This window comes from Electrona antarctica (genome assembly GCF_951216825.1).
Source record: "Electrona antarctica genome assembly, chromosome: 14".
Classification (NCBI taxonomy): Eukaryota; Metazoa; Chordata; class Actinopteri; order Myctophiformes; family Myctophidae; genus Electrona; species Electrona antarctica.
The window spans coordinates 5,466,349-5,488,583 of NC_136795.1; the positions used below are offsets into that span (position 1 = coordinate 5,466,349).

Consider the following 22,235-nt stretch of genomic DNA (forward strand, 5'->3'; position numbering starts at 1 on the left):
GAGGGCGGTTTATAGGCGGTATAATAAATAACACACTCATTTCATAGAGTAACAATTTATTGACCTTCTGCCGTATGACAGTACAAATCAACGCAATACCGTATGCCGTACACCGACCAGAAGTGTCGTAAAAAGCCAGTGCATGTCCATGTGAAATGAAATTGCACGGTTACAGTGGACAGGCTTGAGGCTAGTGGTTGTGATCGACCTGTCAGAGTAGTGTGTGTGTGGCTAGACCTTCTGTTCTCCTGACCACCAAACCATGGAGGGATCCGAGGAATTCATGAAGTATCGCTCCCCGCTGGTGTCCAGATATGCCAGTAAGGAAATGGCCTACAACTTCAGTGACATGAAGAAGTTCACAGCCTGGAGGAAGCTGTGGATCTATCTGGCCAAAGCTGAGAAGGTTTGAGTCTGTCTCGATCACTGCAGCAGATGCAGCTGCAGATACTAATGTCATTAGACAGTTGTTTCTTTGCCATTGTTTTATTACGACGCGCACGTGTTAGTGATGTGTGCTGTTGTTGCTAGCCCGTCTCCGGACCCCCCGGGTTGAGCTCCTTTGGACATAAAGTCATCAAAATGTCAGAAACTTTAACGTAGGGTTCCGAAAGGAGCTACTGTTGTTGCAAGACATTCAGTTAAAACCTGCGACCTTGAGAGACAGAGAGAGAGAGAGCCCTAATATCAAGTTCCTCGAACTAAATATAGTTTTAAAGGAGGGACCCCCCCGTGAAAAACATAGTCCTGGCTTGAATGATTTGGAATAGACTATCAGAGAATACTCTTCAATCAGTGCCCCTGTAGAGAAATGCCAGATCAAAGCCAGGCTGCAGCCTTATTTGTTCTAACTTCTGGAGGGACAGGGAATTCCAGGCTGCTTGGCATAATTATTAATCAATCACAACAACATAGCATCTGCATCGCATATGCTATTGTGCTCCTAGCCGCAATTTGCAACTCTAGATTTTTTTATAATGGGATGAATCTAGAGTTGCTATAGCGTGTGCCAACGTGTACGTCACCAAGAGGGGGGCGGCGTCTAAAAAGCTAGGGACGGCCCCCTGGTGGGCATTAAATTCTAGCCCGCATCACTCAGAATAGAATGACGGTGGTATGTTTTTATAAATATTGAGCTCGTTCTTGGCGATAACATAGTGAACAAACACCAGGATGGATAGAAAGAACGTCGGGCCCAAATACATTACAAGGACAAGGAAAATGTTGTGAACAAACACGGCTGTGCTTACTGCTTAGATACTTTGTTGAACGTTATGTCTCTGCGCCCGTGCGCCGATCCAAGTCATTCTACGTCTTTTTGTAAACTCGTCAATCTGGGTTCCTTGATGCTGTCTCCATGCTGGAAAGCTGAACATCTAATTCCGTTTTCTGGCTCATTTCCTCGACGCGACCTGCTGTGGCACTTATTTACTGAGCAAGTCTGCACCATTGTGAGGTCAGTTTAGAAAAAGAACGTATACAAGCATACGGATGGTCGCTCAATGTAAACAAACCAGACAAGCCAGCAAGTATGGCGGAAGCTACCACGTGACACATATGTTGACGCCCCCTCCAGGAGATTTTGGTACACCCTATACCCTCCATTGACTCCCCACTCATCATTTTGCGTTTGCGATCTGCTTGTCTTAAACAACGTTAAACTCACCAACATTGCAGCTGTAGTCCAAGCTTGAATTATTCTCTTTCAATCTGCAAAGCTTGTTTTTCATAAAAATCCCCCGTAGACATGTTATGAGCTACTTTCTGTCAAGAAGAAGAAATGTTGGAGTTTGGAAGCGCTCGTTTGTATTAAGGGGTCGCGCTGCTGCCTCCTGCATTATGTGCAAATGCGAAACAGATGCATGCAGGGACGTTCAGTGACTTACGACGAGCGCTTCCAAACTCCAGCACTTAGAAAAATAATCACTTGCACAGAATTTCTTGACAGAAAGTAGCTCATAACATGTCTACGGGGGATTTTTATGAAAAACAAGCTTTGCAGATTGAAAGAGAATAATTCAAGCTTGGACTACAGCTGCAATGTTGGTGAGTTTAACGTCGTTTAAGACAAGCAGATCGCAAACGCAAAATGATGAGTGGGGAGTCAATGGAGGGTATTGCAACTCTAGATTCATCCCATTATAAAAAAATCTAGAGTTGCAAATTGCGGCTATTGTGCTCCCTTCAATTCGTACAGTCCTTGGACTCCTTGTGGTGACACACAGTATTACTATTTATCAATGTAAGCATAAGCAATTGAATAGAGCAGGGGTGCCCACACATTTATGACGTGAGATCTACTTTCAAAATGACCAGCTCAACAAGATCTACCCACTGAAAAAATAAGTGTACCATTGCTGAAACTAGTTTAAATATATAATGTACCTGGGGGGGGCTTTGGAATAGGGAGGGAGGGAGAAATTATGACAGGCAGTTTCTGCTGTCAAAATATGTCCCCCCGTATTTAACTTAAACACCCAATGCATTCTCAATGGCAATAGCACAAACTTTGGCATGCTACTACTAGTCCTACATACTTACACCTAGACACCCCATTCAAACCTATTTAGGTGGACATGTTTGCCTGAAAATAAATCTTTGAAATGTTTCATAGTTTTAGAAATATAGTGCTTTCAAATTTGAGAAATCTACAATGGGGCTCAATGGCAGATATTGGCATGTCAAAAAAGCACTTTCACCTAGAAACTCCATTCACACTTTTTATAATTCAGCTTACTGTGGAGACACATGCTGGAACTTTTTACTTTGAAATGATTTGTAGTTTCGGAGTTATTTAACTTAAACGCCCAATGCATTCTCAATGGCGGGGGTGCCCACACTTTTTTGACTTGAGAGCCACTTTCAAAATGACTATGATGCAACAAGATCTACCCACCAAACAAATTATCAGATCGCATTGCTGAAATTTGTTTACCTGGGGGTAAATGCTACTGACGTTTGTGCACAACAATCTTGAAAACAAAGTAATACATTGTGGGTTTGAGCTGACATGCCCTTCTAAATGTCAATCAAGTCACCTTAATTCAAGTGGCAAAATTTAAATGACATATATATTTTTAGGGGCATGTAATGTGATCTACCTGCACAGCCCTTGTGATCTACTGGTAGATCCGAGATCGCGATCTACCTTTTGGGCACCCCTGGAATAGAGCCTACTCTGTTTTAACATTTGTATTGAAGGAATGTCACGGCCAGAAAAGGTAAAGCAGTCAGTATGAAACCATTCAAGTTTTCTGAAAAACAAACTCACAAGACAAACACAGGCCCTACATTTTGTTGCCCAAAACATTTTCAACTAGAAAAAGTGCCCTTCTGGGCACAGGTCTCCACCAGGAGGATAGGAGTGTGTGTGATGTTTGGCAAAATGTTTAGGAGCAATATAAACGTGTGTGAGACGTGGCTTTGCCTGTTGTAGCGCCACCATGAGGCTGATTTGAAAACTGTCAAGTGGCATTTCTTCCAAAGCCTAGTGGGAATATGCATGGAATATGCATGTAAAAAAGATTGGGAACCACTGGTTTAGGTTGTTGACCATCCATGTCCAGTCAACATTTCAACCGTACCCTACATTAATTGACTATGTTCCTCTGATACTTTGGCAAGCATACTAGTCCAGTCTTTTTCTCTCTCCCCCCAAGTGACAAGTACAGTAACTTCCATCCACACCCCTCACATTAAAGAGGCCAGGAGAAGGTTGTGGTTAATTAACATCAGACCCTGTCTCACATGCATCACCTCATATGACTTGAGACACACACACACACACACACACACACACACACACACACACACACACACACACACACACACACACACACACACACACACACACACACACACACACACACACACACAGGCAGGCCATACTCCATACGGATAAAGGGCAGTAGTGCTACTTTAACAGAACTGATATCTTAAACTTGAGTCATCTCCCTTTTATTCATCTCACAGTCAGCACTTTAAGTAATCCAATCGGGCTGAGGTCAGAACAAAGTGTACCGGCTCCGCCGTGCGCTGAGAAGAACATTTCTGAAACCCTCCAGATGTTCTTTACTAGGGTGTGTTTTCAGGCCAAGAACCCCTAGCTGTGAGACAGAGATGAAGCAGGGACCCCCAATACATATTGATTGAAATTGTGTTGCAGCACTTGCAGGTTACTTTTTTTTTCTTCATAGATTTCAATCCTAGATAGATTAGGTTCATAGACTTGTTTTGACACGCATTATCTTTACTATTGGACACACATCGTGTTGGATTCGTGTTAATGTGTATTTTCAGACCCTTTCGAAACCCTCAATATTTAGTCGACATGACCATTGGCTCGGTACTATACTTGGTGTGCATGTTTTACACCAACTCTCTGAAAATGGCAGATCTACTAGTTTGTGTATCTGCTTTCTTTTCGACTAATGTTCCCCATCACCCACAGATTTGTCAGATCCTCTGTAGTTGGTTACTGTTGAAGACCCCCTGTTGAAGACCCACGCTTTCTTTAGGGAGTTAGCTGAGCTACAATACCATACTGATTTCAGATTTCAGATTTTTATTGAAGGGACAGCCCCTTTGAGATGTAGCATCTCATTTTCAAGAGGGTACTGCTACCACTAGGGGAGGGTTTGTGTGTTTAAAATAGCATGACGAGAATGTCACAGTAATAGGAAACTGACCCCCAGAGAATCCATATTTTACTTTACAGTACACACACACACACACACACACACACACACACACACACACACACACACACACACACACACACACACACACGTCACATGTCACACACTATGTCCCTGTCTGCTCAGCTGCCTTGCTCGTCTGTATGTTCCAAGTGTGCGTACTGTAGCATGTTATCGGGGTAATGCACAGCTTTTGGTAGTACAGTTATACTACAAACATATCTAGCCTTGGCCATATTATGTATTCGGGAATTGCGTATGCAAAAACAAGCCGTGGTTGCCATATCAACGTTTCTTGATTTGAGGACATTATTCGTTTTGCACAGGCCAGAGCTATTGAGATAGAGAATTGTTTTACAGAAATGGCGGGTCATGTTAAGAATATATAATATTCAGTATTCAATCATTTATTTCCAAAACCAACTGACAGTTGATTGGGAATGTATTTAGGTGCGCTCAACGACAAGAACAAGAAGAATGCGGACATAACATAATGTTTGCCTTCAGGCAACCAATATTGTTCCAAACAGTGTATGATACTACTGTATATACTGTATGTATGTACTACTATGTATAATTCCAAACTTGAATCCTCATAATTGGTGTTGATGAAGGACGCATGATTCATGAAGCGCATGACCTGTAATGTTTCTGACCCCTCAACTGATGCAACTCTTAACTCTCTCAACAGCGCTGGCACAGGTTGGCCCATCTCCTGACCTATAACATAGTAGCTATCAAAGTCACTGGGCCTGGAACCGTGTGGCCTTGTTACACAGAGGGAGAGGGAGATGGGAGGTTTCAGGGTCTGCAACAGAATTCCTCAACTAACTAATTGTAGAGGCCAGTCAGTCAGTCACATGAATGCACTGTTCAAATAGAGAGCACGTCTTCTTATCACAATGTGGTCGTCACGAGACTCGGGATGATTGTATAAAGCAAGTGGTTTTCAATCCTTTTTCATATCAAGGCCCATTATTGGTTCGGCGTTTAAGCCACGGACCACCATGAGGTTTTCCCTCACAGAAAAGACAAAACGAAAGAATATTTTGTTGTGGTTGGATAAGACTTTTAGAGGAAGGTAAAATGTATGTATGTATAACGTCCATATGTATAACATGCACAGTATACATACATTGCTGCTATGCTCAGGCACCTTAGTTAGTTTTTATTATCTCAGGTACTTTGTAAATATGTAGATTCTGTTGCTCTCTTGTTTTGATCTCCTTCCCACTTGCCCCCCACCCCTCTTCTTCTCCCCCCCCCCTCTTCTTTCTATGGAAATTAACGTTGCGATGGGAACGATGTACAAAAACGAATTTCACCCACTTCTTTACCTTGTAAACCTGTGATGTGACAATAAAACTGATTCTGATTCTGATTCTAAAAGCAAGCACTCGGTTGAGTATTTCCACGTCATAATGTCACGGGTGCACGGTTCTGGAACATACATAATACCAGCACTCACGTAGTATCCTGGAAGGATTACAACAGCTAAATTATGATGTCCTGTATGAGGTAAACTGAGATAACTTGTGGTGCACCCGGACCGCTATGTGCGTGACACCTAGCAGGTCCTCTTTATAAGTGACCTACATAGTGTTCTCTAGATTGACGCTGAAGAAGGCCCTCGGGCCGAAACGTCCTTACTGTTGTTTGCTGCATGGGGGAAAACCACATAAAGCTTTAATCCTTCCAGGATACTACGTGAGTGCTGGTATTATTTTCTATAAGACTGGATAAGACTTTTCCCACATTTCCATGCTGTGTTGATGTGGTACCATAGGAGAGATAAGGCAAACGTTGATCAAAAATTACAATGATTTTACCAGCTCTAAATTTGTAGACTTCTTGTAAATTTGGTAGCCTGATGCAGGTATGTAACAATAATTTAAGAGTTAAAGATCTAATAAGGGTCCATTTTGTTTCCAACTCTCCATCATTTAGCTGGGGGGGACCACCTGGAAGTTAACCCCCTCAAGGACCACTGGTTGAAAACCACTGGTATAAATCATGGAATGTCATCGTTTGGGTCTGTTTCGCCTTCCGTCTGTGGCTGTGGAGTGGAGTGCGCCAGATAACAGTGCTTTTGGCAAAGCAATTTATTGATTAGCATTCGTTCTCTAAAAACAATATTTAGTCAGATTTTCCCGTATTTCCTGATTCAGCTTGTTTGTATTTCACTGAACTGTGCATAGTATTTGACCACCAACAAACTCGCATGCATTTCTGTGCAAACTGCTGCGATGGCTGTCAATAGCCACTTAAGCTTATATATGGGCTCCCTCAGGGGTCTGTACATGGCCCCGTACCCCGTCCTTTTTATAGCCAACTCTACCAGCTCACGATGCGCTCGCAATGCATCGTGAGCTTGTAGATCTGCTATTTTCGCCAAAAGTTCACCTATTGTAACAGAATAGGGATGCTAGGGTTCAAGTGATTTTAATAAGTAATGCATAATGCATTAGGGGTGGGTTCAATTAATCGATATGACAATAGTTGTATCGTACCATTATCGATACGGCAGAAATGTTATTATGCTGTGTGACGAGGCTTTTAGACAAACAGTCAGAATCAGTTTCTGCCTAAATATGATTAAATCTTTTGCATTTATCCATTAAAACATTATTTAATTAAAACAAAAAAGAAAATCCTTGCTTTTTTTTAAAATGTTATCCACTAAGTTTTGATTATCCATTAAGATTTGGAAACTTAATAATGTCTCACAATATATTTGTCAATACATCGGCAACCGGTGGTCTAGGTCGGACACTGTATCGTGATGCGTATTGATTGTGAGGTTGTTGGCAATACCCAGCCCTAATGGTCATTATTTGGAATCGGCATATAAATCAATATTATATCGTATCGTGTCATCTGTATTGTGATACATATCTATCGCGATTTGCGAAGTTGCAGGCAATACCCATCACTATAATGCATTGAAAGTTAATAATGTTTCTATTCAAATAGATACCCATGGATTAAAGTTCTCAGTCGCCACGACTGATTTCAGTCACTTGGGTTCTGGAGATGCCAGCATTTCTTCTAGTTAAGCCAAAGTAGCCTATTCTACAAGCTCTCAATGCTGTCGAATAGACTACTTTTGCTTATTTTAAGATTAGACTGCATTTCAAGCGGTCAAACTAGCATTTATGTGCAGAAACGTCTTCCATAAAACCCTAAAAATGGTCTCGGATATTTATGTTTTTTTTCTTCCCTACTCTTCCCCCACAGGCTCTGGGTCTGCCCATCAGCGATGCTCAGATAGTGGAGATGGAGAGCCACGCGGAGGACATCGACTTCGCCATGGCGGCGGAGGAGGAGCGCAAGCTGCGGCACGACGTCATGGCCCACGTGCACACCTTCGCTCACTGCTGCCCCGCCGCGGCTCCCATCATCCACCTGGGAGCCACCTCCTGCTACGTCGGCGACAACACCGTAAGGAGGAGGAATTATAACCCATTTTGGGTGGCGGGAACCCCTTTTTTTTTGGCTTTCGCCTTTATTTTATTTTTTTATGGAGGGACAGACAGCAGGCTGACAGGAAATGGGGAGAGAGATGAGGGGGATGACATGCAGTAAAGGCCGTCGGGATTGGGAGTCGAACCCACGGCACACTGCCAGACTGGATTACCAGCAAAGGTGCCTAGACCGCTGAGCCACGGAACAGGCCACGGGAACCCCTTTTGGTGTTTTAAGCATTGTTATACTTTATAGCTATTGAAAAATAGCAGATCTACAAGCACTATAGTTCTGCTATTTTTGAAAAATCGTGAAAATGTGGGCGCAAATCTTTGAATATAAATTCTTTCGGAGTGTTTTTAACTCAAATCTTTGCTTCTGGCGGGGTTCCCTGGAACAACATATTTTCAGATGGGAGTCCGCGGCCAAATACAGATAGTTCTGGGGGTCCTTGACATGAAAAAGGTTGAGCACCACTGATACAGAAACATAGGTTTTTTATTTTTTATCCCAATATTTTTGTAACCCCATTTTTTTTTTCACCCAGTGTCAATTGTCTAGTGTAATCCTGGCTGGCCGCTACATTCCTTTTGCCAACCGAGCAACGAACTGAGCTCATGTTTCCGTCTATGCATGAGGAGTCCAAACCGCTTCTTTTCACCTGACAAGGGGGGGGGGGGGGGGTTCCCTGGTTGGACGTGGAAGGAACATGTTATTCCAAGCAGTGTCTTCCCCCTCCATCAGGTGCCCCAACCCATAGATATATATAAACTCTAGATGGCTCACCCGCGCTGTTGGCCAATGGAGAGCGACGTCGTTACGTGGCGGCCATCTTACCTCGGGCCACATAACATTGTGTCTATGGGGCATGTACTCTTAAATGCATAACTTGCTCAATTTTCAACCGATTTTCAAACGGTTTGGTTTGTTATAAACGTCAGAGACGTCCGCATACTTATATGCTTTTATACGACGTTCATATATATAAAAAAATAAATAAGCAGATAAGCATCCTGAATCATAGCCACGTTGACATGTCTCCTCCACCAAATCGTTTCGCAGGGGGGAAAAAGCCAATCTACAAGCTCATGTTGAGAGCTTGTAGATCGGCCAAGTAGTTAACATTACGATGTAATGCCTTTACCTTTTTGTTTTTGTTTTTCTTCAGGATCTGATTATGCTGCGTGACGGATTTGACATTCTGTTGCCTAAGGTGAGGCTCAGCTGTTGCACCACACACACACACACACACACACACACACACACACACACACACACACACACACACACACACACACTGGATGTAAATGTCAGTGGAAATTGAAACATAATTGCCCTTTTATTTATGTTTCTTCCTCCCAGCCAACAGTCCTCAGCTGTTCTCTGGCTACAGAGTGGAAATAATTAAGTGAAAACTATTCAGAAAGGTTTATTTATTTTTATTTTTTTACAAAACCGATTTCTAGCATGCCTGCAGGCATGCATTGAAGCAGCATCAGAGCAGATTCCCGGGGCTGAAGAATATAAATAGCCAACGGATCCCCTTGTGATGGTATTATTTTGAGCTCTGACCTATAATAATACTATAATGGCGGCGGTGGCTCAGGGCTAGAGTGCCTGCATGGTAACCGTAAGGTTACCAGTTCGAACCCGGGCTCCCCCAGAGTTACTGTCGAAGTGTCCTTGAGCAAGACACTGAACCCCTAATTGCTCCCGATGTGCTGGTTGGTGCCTTGCATGGTTTCCGCTGCCATCGGTGTATGAATATGTGTATGAATGGGTGAATGTAATGCACAATCTCTGTAAAGCGCCTTGGATAAAGGCGCTATATAAATGCACCATTTACCATTTACCATTTAATGATGCTTTCTTATTCCGTCAGCTGGCCAGAGTGATTGACAGACTGGCAAACTTTGCAGAGAAATACGCAGATCTCCCAACGCTTGGATTCACACACTACCAGTGAGTGTGAACATCTCTGCTGTCCGGAGGAAACTCCAAAATGTTCATTTTTCAGGAAATGAAAAATATACGTTTTAAGGAAATGAATCAAACCTTATATATTTTTTAAACGATGCAATACTGCCCCATCAAAGATGGTGTTGTGACTTTAGATATTGTCAATTACTTGCATGAGAAGGAGAGAGGTGGTGGAGTTAGCTGTTTTTAGCAGACAGTTTGAGGGTCCAATGGAGTTAAGAGGTTTTGTGTGTTTTTTACTACTTTCCACTGGTTCAATATTTTCTAAACAACACACAGACGTAAAGGGTGTTCAATAGCACTGATTTATGAAACAACACACAGACGTAAAGGGTGTTCAATAGCACTGATTTATGAAACAACACACAGACGTAAAGGGTGTTCAATAGCACTGATTTATGAAACAACACACAGAAGTAAAGGGTGTTCAATAGCACTGATTTATGGAATAAAATCAAAAAATTGAGTTATGAGGTTTCCTCCGGACAGCAACGACATGCAATTTACAATGTGGGCATTTAGCAGACACTCTTATCCAGAGTGACAAGTGCTAGGTTGTTGTATAAATGGCATGAACCCTATAGAACAAACACCGTCATCAAACTTCTCTCCCTCTAAACAACATGGTTAACGAAATACAATGTTTAAAATGTTTAGCATTTGTGGTCAAGCAAACAGTAGACGTCTAAATAATATAATGTCATATCGTGTGTGTGAATAAGTAATCAACATACTATACATCTGCATTGTACCAGTAAGACACCTGAGGGCGAGAACTCTAGTTTTCGCTGGCTGTCGGGCGTGGCTGCACAAATAACTTTGGGGCAGAGACACATGATAAATTGGGTATCGATGTACTTCTCTCTTTCTCTCCCGCCAGGCCAGCTCAGTTGACCACTGTGGGCAAGCGTGCCTGCCTTTGGCTACAGGACCTAGCCATGGACATGAGGAACCTTCAGAGGGCCCGCGATGACCTGCGTTTCCGGGGGGTCAAGGGGACCACTGGCACACAGGCCAGCTTCCTGCAGCTCTTCCAGGGGGACCATGACAAGGTGACTCAAGACTATACAGGAAAGATGACGATAAAGATGGAACATTTTGAGGCGTTGTGTTCGGACGTTCTGTTTATTTAGTTAGTAGTGTAGAGAGAAAGGAAATTGAGGTCAGAGAAGGGGAAAGATGTCGCACACATGGTTTCCGGGCCACAATCAACACACGTGTGTGGTCGATGCAATATCCTGTCAACAACCTGCCCTGGCATTGTTGCATTATTTTGATAGAGAGACCAGGCAGGTAACACTGCATCTTGAATAAAATTGGGACTGTTGCAAATATTGCCTTCTAACAATTTACTGTGTGCCTGTGTTACTGTTTTAGCTTGATGCTTAATTCTAGCCTCGCGTTGCGTTACTAATATCACTGCTGGATCTGCCTGGGGCAATTTGCATTGTAAAGGCAGTTTAACCCATTTTGGGCGGGAACCCCTTTTGGTGTTTTAAGCATTATGTTTTAAGCATACAAGTTCTCGTAGGTCTGCTATTTTTGAAACATTGTGACAATGTGGCTGAAATCTTTCAATATATGCTTTCACAGCGAACGTTTTTAACTCAAATATTTGCTTCTGGGGGGTCCCTGGAACAACATATTTTCAGATGGGGGGTCGGCGGCCAAATACATATCATTCTGTGGCTTCTTGACATGAAAATGTTTGAGAACGACATAGAAACATGGGTTTTTCAGAAAACTCAGGATTTAGAAGGAATTTGTAGAATTGTCCTCAGGTCAAAATGGGTTTGCGAGGCTAGCTCACATCTTGTCGCTGTTGGGTGGGAACCTTGTCCAACACCGTTACTTTTCAGGAAATGAATAACCTGTGACGGATCCACTGTGGTTTAGGGTTTAGTCACAAAACTCACAACTACTACTTTAATTTTCACTTTGATCTACTCGCCCATGGGTTTTCAACTGGTGGTCCGTGAAGGTATTGCATGTGGTCCCTCATCGTGCATTTAGTAATCTGGTTAGGATGCCTCTCGGGCGCCTCCCTAGGGAGGTCCTCGACGCACGTCCCACTGGGAGGAGACCCCGGGGCAGACCAAGGCGCAGTTGGAGGAAACACATCGACTCACTGGCCTTGGAACGTCTCGGAATCCCCCAGGAGGAAGTCACTAATGTTGCTCTGGAGAGGGAAGTCTGGAGCACTCTAGTGGAGCTGTTGCCCCCGCGACCCGACTACGGATAAGCGGTTGAAGATGGATGGATGGATGGATGGAAAGTGAAGAGTTGTATTTACATTTATGTTATCGACCACAAGCTGAGAAACGATGCAGTAAATGACCTGGTGACTGGTATGGTGACGCGTCGATGTTGTCAGTTACTGGCAAGTCTGACGTCAAGAACTTCCACAGAAAAGGGAGTTAGAATCTCAAGGGAAACTGTACCGGATTGCCTGGTTGAGTCGGCCATTATAAGAAAATGTGGCCATAATCAATCGCATGTGTCTGCTCGCTCATGAATAACATGGAGTAAGTTACAATGAACAGCAAGATGAGTTTAATATGGAATGGAAGCCTCCCAACACAACAGTGGTCCTCAGGTTGATTCTCAGTCAGGGTGGTGGTCCCTGGTTCACAATCGGTTGAAAACCCCTGTACTATTATGTAGCTCACAATGCGTCAAAATCTGCCATTATGAAGTGTCCCTAAGCATCATCATAACCATCTAAAGTAGTGTTACTGTTATTCAAGATATGCAGAAATGTTGTGGCAACAATTATTTTGTTACTGTAGGTCTCATACTGTACATAGAGTATGTAGTTTGCACATCTTCTCGTCCTGACGTTCCATATCAATGTTCTGCTTCAGGTCGAAGAATTGGACAGATTGGTGACAGAGATGGCCGGCTTCAAAAAGTGAGTTTTCACAGAGAGAGATCTTATGAGGGGAAAACGTCCCAGCAACACATAATACAATATAGGCACTGTGACATTAGACACGCATGCACATAAAATACCAATTATATAATTACCATTATGTTATGCTTTAGCTATTGAAAAATAGCAGATCTACAAGCTCTACGAGCTTGTAGGTCTGCTATTTTTGAAAAATCGAAGAACGACTGACATAGAAACATAGCTTTTTCAGAAAACTGTCAGGATGTAGAAGACATTTTTAGAATCTGATCTCAGGTCAAAATGGGTTAAGCGATCAGAAGAGATCATCTTATTGTTAACCGATGTTTCCTAATAATTAAATGGTTCTCCGGTCTGACCCTGCAGATCCTACCTGGTGACAGGACAGACGTACAGTCGTAAGGTGGATGTCGATTCTCTGTCCACTCTGGCCAGCCTTGGAGCCACTGTCCATAAGGTGAGTCTCTGTCCACTCTGGCCAGCCTTGGAGCCACTGTCCATAAGGTGAGTCTCTGTCCACTCTGGCCAGCCATGGAGCCACAGTCCATAAGGTGAGCATTCTCTGTCCACTCTGGCCAGCCATGGAGCCACTGTCCATAAGGTGAGTCTCTGTCCACTCTGGCCAGCCTTGGAGCCACAGTCCATAAGGTGAGTCTCTGTCCACTCTGGCCAGCCTTGGAGCCACAGTCCATAAGGTGAGCATTCTCTGTCCACTCTGGCCAGCCATGGAGCCACTGTCCATAAGGTGAGTCTCTGTCCACTCTGGCCAGCCTTGGAGCCACTGTCCATAAGGTGAGTCTCTGTCCACTCTGGCCAGCCTTGGAGCCACTGTCCATAAGGTGAGTCTCTGTCCACTCTGGCCAGCCTTGGAGCCACTGTCCATAAGGTGAGTCTCTGTCCACTCTGGCCAGCCATGGAGCCACTGTCCATAAGGTGAGTCTCTGGCCAGCCTTGGAGCCACTGTCCATAAGGTGAGTCTCTGTCCACTCTGGCCAGCCTTGGAGCCACTGTCCATAAGGTGAGTCTCTGTCCACTCTGGCCAGCCTTGGAGCCACTGTCCATAAGGTGAGTCTCTGTCCACTCTGGCCAGCCTTGGAGCCACTGTCCATAAGGTGAGTCTCTGTCCACTCTGGCCAGCCTTGGAGCCACTGTCCATAAGGTGAGTCTCTGTCCACTCTGGCCAGCCTTGGAGCCACTGTCCATAAGGTGAGCATTATCTGTCCACTCTGGCCAGCCTTGGAGCCACTGTCCATAAGGTGAGTCTCTGTCCACTCTGGCCAGCCTTGGAGCCACTGTCCATAAGGTGAGTCTCTGTCCCTCTGGCCAGCCTTGGGAGCCACAGTCCATAAGGTGAGCATCTCTGTCCCTCTGGCCAGCCTTGGAGCCACAGTCCATAAGGTGAGTCTCTGTCCACTCTGGCCAGCCTTGGAGCCACTGTCCATAAGGTGAGTCTCTGTCCACTCTGGCCAGCCTTGGAGCCACTGTCCATAAGGTGAGCATTATCTGTCCACTCTGGTCAGCCTTGGAGCCACAGTCCATAAGGTGAGCATCTCTGTCCCTCTGGCCAGCCTTGGAGCCACAGTCCATAAGGTGAGTCTCTGTCCACTCTGGCCAGCCTTGGAGCCACTGTCCATAAGGTGAGTCTCTGTCCACTCTGGCCAGCCTTGGAGCCACTGTCCATAAGGTGAGCATTTGTATGTGTCCCCTTATTTTTGGTTTTCTACATTTTGTTTTTATTATAAAAAATAAAATAAAAACATTCCAAAAAGCAAACATTTTCATTAATTGAAAACAAAATTCAATGATTTGTTTTCAGTAATTTTATGAAGAAATCTAAGAAATAACATAAATTAGACAACAGCTGTTTAAGAAGTAGTGAAAATTGCCCATCTACGACGCGTTGTGAGCTTGTAGTCGTAGATCTATTTTCACTAGGCTGGGTCCCAAAAATCACATTTCTCTTTTGGGTCGCTACAGAACCTGGACATCAGTGGGCAACGCTGCAACCTAGTGGTCATTTAGCAAACAGCAATGGCAAAAAAAACAAAAATAAAAAGAAGAAATGTTTGTTTCACTGTGTCTCTTAAACGTATTCTCTTTCATCTGTTCCTCTGCCTTAGATCTGTACTGACATCCGCCTGCTGGCCAACTTGAAAGAGATTGAGGAGCCCTTTGAGAAAGAGCAGATTGGTATGTTCATCATTCACTCTTCTCCTCTGCTCTCACACACCGTCTGAGGAAAATGGTGTCCCCACATTCCCACTAATGTCAATGGAACATTTGTTAAGACTAGGGATGTTAAATTGTTCATCGCCGTTAAGAAATTCTCCAATTCAACTTAACAGTTAACAATGAATCGAACATTGTTCAGTTCTATCGTTGGGCGGTTTTCTAAAAATGTAATGCTGTCTGTGCGAGGAACACACATGTGGGCCGGTCCCCCCTACCACCTTGGTAGCCACAGAAACATCTCTGCTTTTGCATGTGATGTGACAGACAAGACGGTGCAGGTTTCATTTCATTTTGATTCCTCATAAAAAAGATGCCATTGCCTGGCCCTGTGTGTCTCAAATGGTAAAATGAAAAGGAATATAATATCCCTTATGTATTCTTTCTGTATTTCAGCAAAATGTAGCATTTTATGTTAGACATTAAGGGAAATTAAGATTCTCAGATAAAAATAAAAAAAAACGCATCTTATCAACTAACCGGTTAATCGGAGGTTATCACGTATATAATATCAACGTATCAATTATCAATGAATTAATTCGATAATTCACATCCCTAGTCTAGACTGGTTGATAATTATAGCCAAGGGTTTTAACGTAGAGCTTTGTAAACTACCAAGTTTATAAAGTGTCACTCAGTTAAACGTTAAAACGTGCACATCTTCGTATGATGATCAAGGCCCTTTTATTGTACCTTCTTTAACCCATTTAGACCGCAGGACCATTCTACAAATGTGACCAGATTTGACTGAGAGGCTGCCATCGCGCAAATTCCAGCTTTTTTTTTTTTTTAAATGCGTTAATAGCACAGGCAGACTCTTCACATACTAGAGCATGTCTGAAATAAGTGTCAGAGCTGAAATCGACATGTAAATATGAAATAAATGCTTAAATATGTAGTTGGGTGTAATGTTAGAGACCACAGAAGTGAACCTTTCAAGCCTGTTTTCTCAATTCGCCATTAGAATAATTAGACATTATTCTATAAGCCATATCTCCAAAACTGGTGGGTCAAACTGAACAACCAATATTATGTCAATTTGAAGCTATGATTCCCTGCTTTCACATGACATGAAAAAACGAAAATTCAAAAAAATCCAATGGCAGCCCCTCAGTCAAATTTAGTCACAAATGTCTTCTAAATCCTGACAGTTTTCTGAAAGACCCATGTTTCAAACATTTTCATGTCGAGGACCCCCAAAATTATATGTAATTGGCCGCCGACCCCCATTACAATACATCTGAAAATATGTTGTTTCAGGGAGTAAAGATTTGAGTTAAAAACGTTCGCTCTGAAAGAATATAAATTCAAAGATTTGCGCCACACGATTTTTCAAAAAATAGCAGATCTGCAAGCTCGTGAGCTTGTAGATCTGCTATTTTTCAATAGCTAAAGTATAACATGAATTATGCTTAAACGGCCTTTCAAATGGGAAGTGAGGAACGCACGCACGGATCAACGAAAGGTCTGCTACAGGTCTTCTAAAGAGGGGCGCAAGCGTACAAAAAAAGAATCCAGGTCTGGTGAGCGTGTGCACGAAACGAGCATGCGCGCAACAAATTAATTTAATACGCTTGCGTTGTCGCACCGCGACTGCTCCGTGCAAAAACGCAGGTCTCATTGAAAATGGAACAATAGGCGTGTTATATCGCTTCACGTTTGAAAGGCCCTTAAAACACCAAAAGGGGTTCCCGTCCCAAACGGGTCAAAGGGAGCAGCTCCTTCCCAAACCTAGACATTGTACTGTTTATTTTTTTAATTCATTTTTTAATTCAAGTTTAGTTTTAGTCGACAAACATGCATTTTTGCAGACCTTGATGGCGTCGTAAAAATGCCTGATGCATGCAACCAAGTGTGGTTGCATGCTGAAAATAGCTGATCTACAAGTTGTAGATCTGCTATTTTCAGCATGCAATCAAGCATACAATGACTTGTCCTTTAGTTCATTTTTTTTATAGACATATAAAAGACATACAAGGAACATGGTACACAAAAAAACAACAAAAAAATAACATCCATGACAAAACAAAACCAACAATAACGCATACCCACCCACCCACCCTAGGGGAAACCCCTTGTAGAAAAATGTACGATAATAAACAATACTTACAAAAAATGATTAGGAAAGAAACTGTACTGTTTATAGTTTAGTGACTCATCATTATTTTGCTACAGGATCCAGTGCCATGCCCTACAAGAGGAACCCCATGCGCGCAGAACGCTGCTGTAGTCTGGCCCGCCACCTGGTGGCACTGTTGGCCAACCCGTTGCAGACGGCCTCTGTCCAGTGGCTGGAGAGAACACTGGATGACAGTGCCAACAGGTCAGCGCACACAGACACGAACACGCGTGTTGATTTCGACAGCAAGTTTTAGTCATGGTCTCTTGAATAGTTTTCATTTAGTTTTAGTCACATTTTATTCACCTGGCATGTTTTAGTGTTAGTCTAGTTTTAGTCGACTAAATATCACAAGATTTTAGTCGACTAAAATGTATTTTGGCGGGCCTTGATGCCTTCATAATGACTTGATTTTACACCCAAGTGTAAAATGACTTGTACTGGATTTCTTGTCCACTGGTCCCTTCCCAGCATTTTAGTCTAGTTTTTATTTGTTGACGAAATTGTCAATATATTTAGTCTTAGTTTTAGTCGTCATAGCTTAGTTTTATCCATCATTTATAGCCATAATCTTGCATCTATTTAGGAAACCGAGGAATGGTGTATTCTGATTATTGCTATTGTCCACTCACTTCTATATGCCAGAAAGCTAATCCTATCCTCCCAGAGAAATAGAGAAAAGAGTTAGTTACTTAAATATGTACCTGAGGGGGCTTCGGAATAGTAGAGTTCGTGTTACATTCTGTACAGTATAAGACAAATGCACTTGGAATGGGAAATAGAGGGGGGAAAATGTTTTTTTTTTAATTTTTTTCTTCAATATATTTAAATGAAATACTCTTTAGGGGCATGTCATGTGATCTACCTGCACAGCCTTTGTGATCTACTGGTAGATCGCGATCTACCTTTTGGGCACCCCTGCTCTATACTGTATGAATGTTGGCCGCCTCATTCAATTGCAAATGCACTTAAATTGACTTAAATTCAATCCATTTTATTCAGTTCAGTTCATACTACTTCTTTCAGTACAGACTTTCTCATGTTGGGACAGCGTTGATTTTGACAGCACATTTTGATTTTAGTTTTAGTCATAGTCTTTGGAATGAAACTTCATTTAGTTTTAGTCACATTTTAGTCACCTGAAATGTTTTAGAGTTGGGTCTAGTTTTAGTTGACTAAATATCATAGGATTTTAGTCGACTAAATCTACAGTTGGTTTTTGTCGACAAACATGCATTTTTGCAGACCTTGATGGCGTCGTAAAAATGCCTGATGCATGCAACCAAGTGTGGTTGCATGCTGAAAATAGGTGATCTACAAGTTGTAGATCTGCTATTTTCAGCATGCAATCAAGCATACAATGACTTGTCCTTTAGTTCTACTTGATCTCTTGTCCACTAGTGAGACATTTTAGTCTAGTTTGTATTTGTTTGACGAAATTACGAAATATACGTCTGTATATTTAGTCTTAGCTTTAGTCATCATAGCTTAGTTTTCATTTAGTTTTCTTCTGTGAAGAAAGGTAGTCGACGAACATTTTTCGTCATAGTTTTTAGTCGACGAAATCAACACTGATGTTGGACCTCCTCTTATGTCTTTGTCCTTTCCACCAACAGGAGGATTTCCCTGCCGGAGTCGTTCCTGACGGCGGACATCATCCTCAGCACGCTGCAGAACATCACGGAGGGCCTGGTGGTCTATCCCAAGGTGATCGAGAGACACATCCGTCAGGAGCTGCCCTTCATGGCCACGGAGAACATCATCATGGCCATGGTGAAGGCTGGTGGAAACCGACAGGTAAACGCTCTAAATAATATAACCCATTTAGGCCTGACCTCGAAATTTAAAAAAAAATCTTCTAAATCCTCCAGTTTTCTGAAATAAATATTTTCACGATTTTTCAAAAATAGCAGACCTACAAGCTCGTAGCGCGCCATGAGCTTGTAGATCTGCTATTTTTCAATAGCTAAATTATAACACAATGTTTAAAACACCAAAAGGGGTTCCCGCCCCAAAATGGGATAATCTAACTATAAATGCACCAAGTCTCTTGTGTGTGAGTACGTACGTCGGTACGTCTGTAATCCACGGAATTCGACACGCGTGTTCCACCCCAACACAGGGTGTGCAGTGACCGGTGTCGAGTCAGTCGGAAACCTACGGTTGTCCAGAACCGCCCCAAAAAGGCCTCTGTGCCCGGGCCTCTGTGACAGGGTCCCTGCCCAGGGTCCATATATGGAGCTGGACTGTTCTGACATCATTCTGATGTCTGCATAGACTCCATATTTTGGCATGCCTGACAAAGAACTCCATATATGGGCATAAAATGGACACAGCCATACTATCTGGGCAGGGCATGCATTTCCAACTTACATCGTTCCAAGTAGGCCAGTGCCCAATGGGCACCGCTCTAGTAATAATAATAATATCTGGGACTTATATACAGTAGCACTTTTCATGGTACTCAAGGACGCTTTACATAACAAGAGGACAACTTTATTAGAAAAAACTAATTAAATAGGAATTTAAACCAATAAAACAGTACATATAACAAGTTAAAAACACATCAGCTTGGAAATGCTCTTAGAGAGAGAGAGAGAGAGAGAGAGAGAAGCAATTCTGTTGCATATTGAACTTTGCCAATATGTTGTATTCATGTTCATGGCCAGACAGGACAATGTCCGTTAACGTCATCTTTTTTCCACATTTGATGCCAGTGTTTTCAGCGCACGCTCCACCTTATAATACCTTTTAAAATGGATTATTAATGGCACTGCTATTTTCAGACACCAACTTCCACTACACAACCCACAGTCAGGCTGCTTCTACCACTCGTTTGATGTGATAAACTATGCATTACTAAAAATGCCAAAAAGTAACCACTGGATCACACGCGAGGAGACCTGACCCTGAGTTTTGTTCCGGGTTGGCTGCGTTTCAGTATATTTGAACAGTCGATGATATACAACCTTAAGATTTGGGCTTGAAAGGCTCAAAAACAGGTTATTTTCCCAATAACTATGACAGGGCTTTGCAGTGCACTACATAATAATCACAGATTTATGTTGATCTGCACAATTCCAAAATAGCAGAAGTTCATGAGAATTAAACTTTTCAGTCAATTAACCGAGGAATAAATTGAAAACTTTGTATTGATGAGATGAAAATACAAGTATGAATATATTATGTTTGATCTCTGCGTTCAGGCTTGAGTGAGTGATTATAGTTTCTTCACACATTCACCTCTCTCTCTCTCTCTCTCTCTCTCTCTCTCTCTCTCTCTCTCTCTCCATCCCTCCATCAGGATTGTCATGAGAAGATCCGGGTGCTGTCTCAGCTGGCGGGGGCGGTGGTCAAACAGGAAGGAGGGGACAATGACCTCCTGGCCAGGGTCCAAGCCGACCCCTACTTCACCCCCATCCTGGGGCAGCTGGATGCCGTTCTGGACCCCACAACCTTTGTGGGCCGTGCCCCCCAGCAGGTATATACCATAGAACATATCTCTGCTTTGTGGGCCGTGCCCCCCAGCAGGTATATACCATAGAACATATCTCTGCTTTGTGGGCCGTGCCCCCCAGCAGGTACCGAATCTACCATAGAACATATCATTGGGTCAAGGACCCCCGAATCAACATTTATTAGGCCACGGACCCCCCCATTTGCAAACATTATGCCAGTGACCCAGATAAGGGAGGATTTTTACGGCTCTAGCAGTGATTCCGAAACATATTAATTTCATGGACCCCCTTTTCACACGCATTATGCTATGGACCACCAATTTAATGGCATTTCTATCTCTGGTACCCCAAGTTATATTGTAAAACCACTGTTAATTTAACTAACCAAATGGATGAGTCCTCGACTTTTGCCGTCATTTCCGCTTGGTGCGTCATCAAAAGTGTTCCCCTTCCATTATAGCTGAAATCTTCTAACGCTAATAACTCTGAATCTAAATCAATGATTCCAATTCCAATCAAAGATTAGAATTGGATAAATAATGTCCCCACACTTTTGAGCGCCTGCCGCGCCTCTGTCTGCTTCCCTGCTTTCCATCCCTAATGTCTACTCTCCACCTCCAGGTGTCCAGATTCCTGTCTGAGGAAGTGCGTCCCCTGCTGGAACCTTACAAGGCCAAGATGGATGTCAAGATTGAGCTGGAGCTCTAAAATAAACATGCATGCACGCACGTGCGCGTGCACACACAGAGACACAAGCTAAGAGACTTCACCCTGGAGCGTGGTCATGGTGAATGCTGCACTGAACCTTCAATAAAGAACAATTGCTGTCATGAATTTGAGTTTACTATGTGTCTGTTTTTCTTTTTTTTTTACTACATTTTTATACATTTTTTTTCCCACCTAGTGTCAATATTGTGTAGTGTAATATCTATCTAGTGTAATCCTCTCTACACTCTCTCTGTCGACCTGGGGAGAGCAACGGACTGACCTCATACTTCCTTCTATGCATGAGGAGTTCAAGCCGCTTCTGTTCACCTGATGGGGGAGTTTCCCTGGTTGAACGTATAGCGCGTGGAAAGAACACGTTATTCCAACCAGTTCCTTTTCCCCATCCATCAGGCTATCCAAGGGGGGCCTCCCCCAGTTTAGAGACCAGGATTACTGCATGATTTTTGTGAGGGTACCTACCCTAGGGGACACGGGGAGAACATGTGAGGGTACCTACCCTAGGGGACACGGGGAGAACATGTGAGGGTACCTACCCTAGGGGACACGGGGAGAACATGTGAGGGTACCTACCCTAGGAGACACGGGGAGAACATGCAACCTCCACACAGAAAGACCCTTTCGCCAACGCCACCCATGGTATGGGCACT

At 43.1% G+C, this 22,235-nt stretch overlaps 1 protein-coding gene across 1 annotated transcript; it reads left to right on the forward strand.

The window, feature by feature from the left end:
* Positions 1 to 108: 108 nt before the first annotated feature.
* On the forward strand, positions 109 to 21,693 carry adsl (adenylosuccinate lyase). Its single transcript, XM_079521525.1, has 12 exons — positions 109 to 406; positions 7,935 to 8,138; positions 9,331 to 9,375; positions 10,045 to 10,124; positions 11,023 to 11,194; positions 13,007 to 13,053; positions 13,420 to 13,510; positions 15,174 to 15,243; positions 17,458 to 17,605; positions 19,018 to 19,198; positions 20,706 to 20,882; positions 21,481 to 21,693. Exons 1-12 carry the CDS (start codon positions 263 to 265, stop codon positions 21,565 to 21,567), a joined length of 1,446 nt encoding a protein of 481 aa, XP_079377651.1. The 5' UTR covers positions 109 to 262; the 3' UTR covers positions 21,568 to 21,693.
* Positions 21,694 to 22,235: the final 542 nt, after the last annotated feature.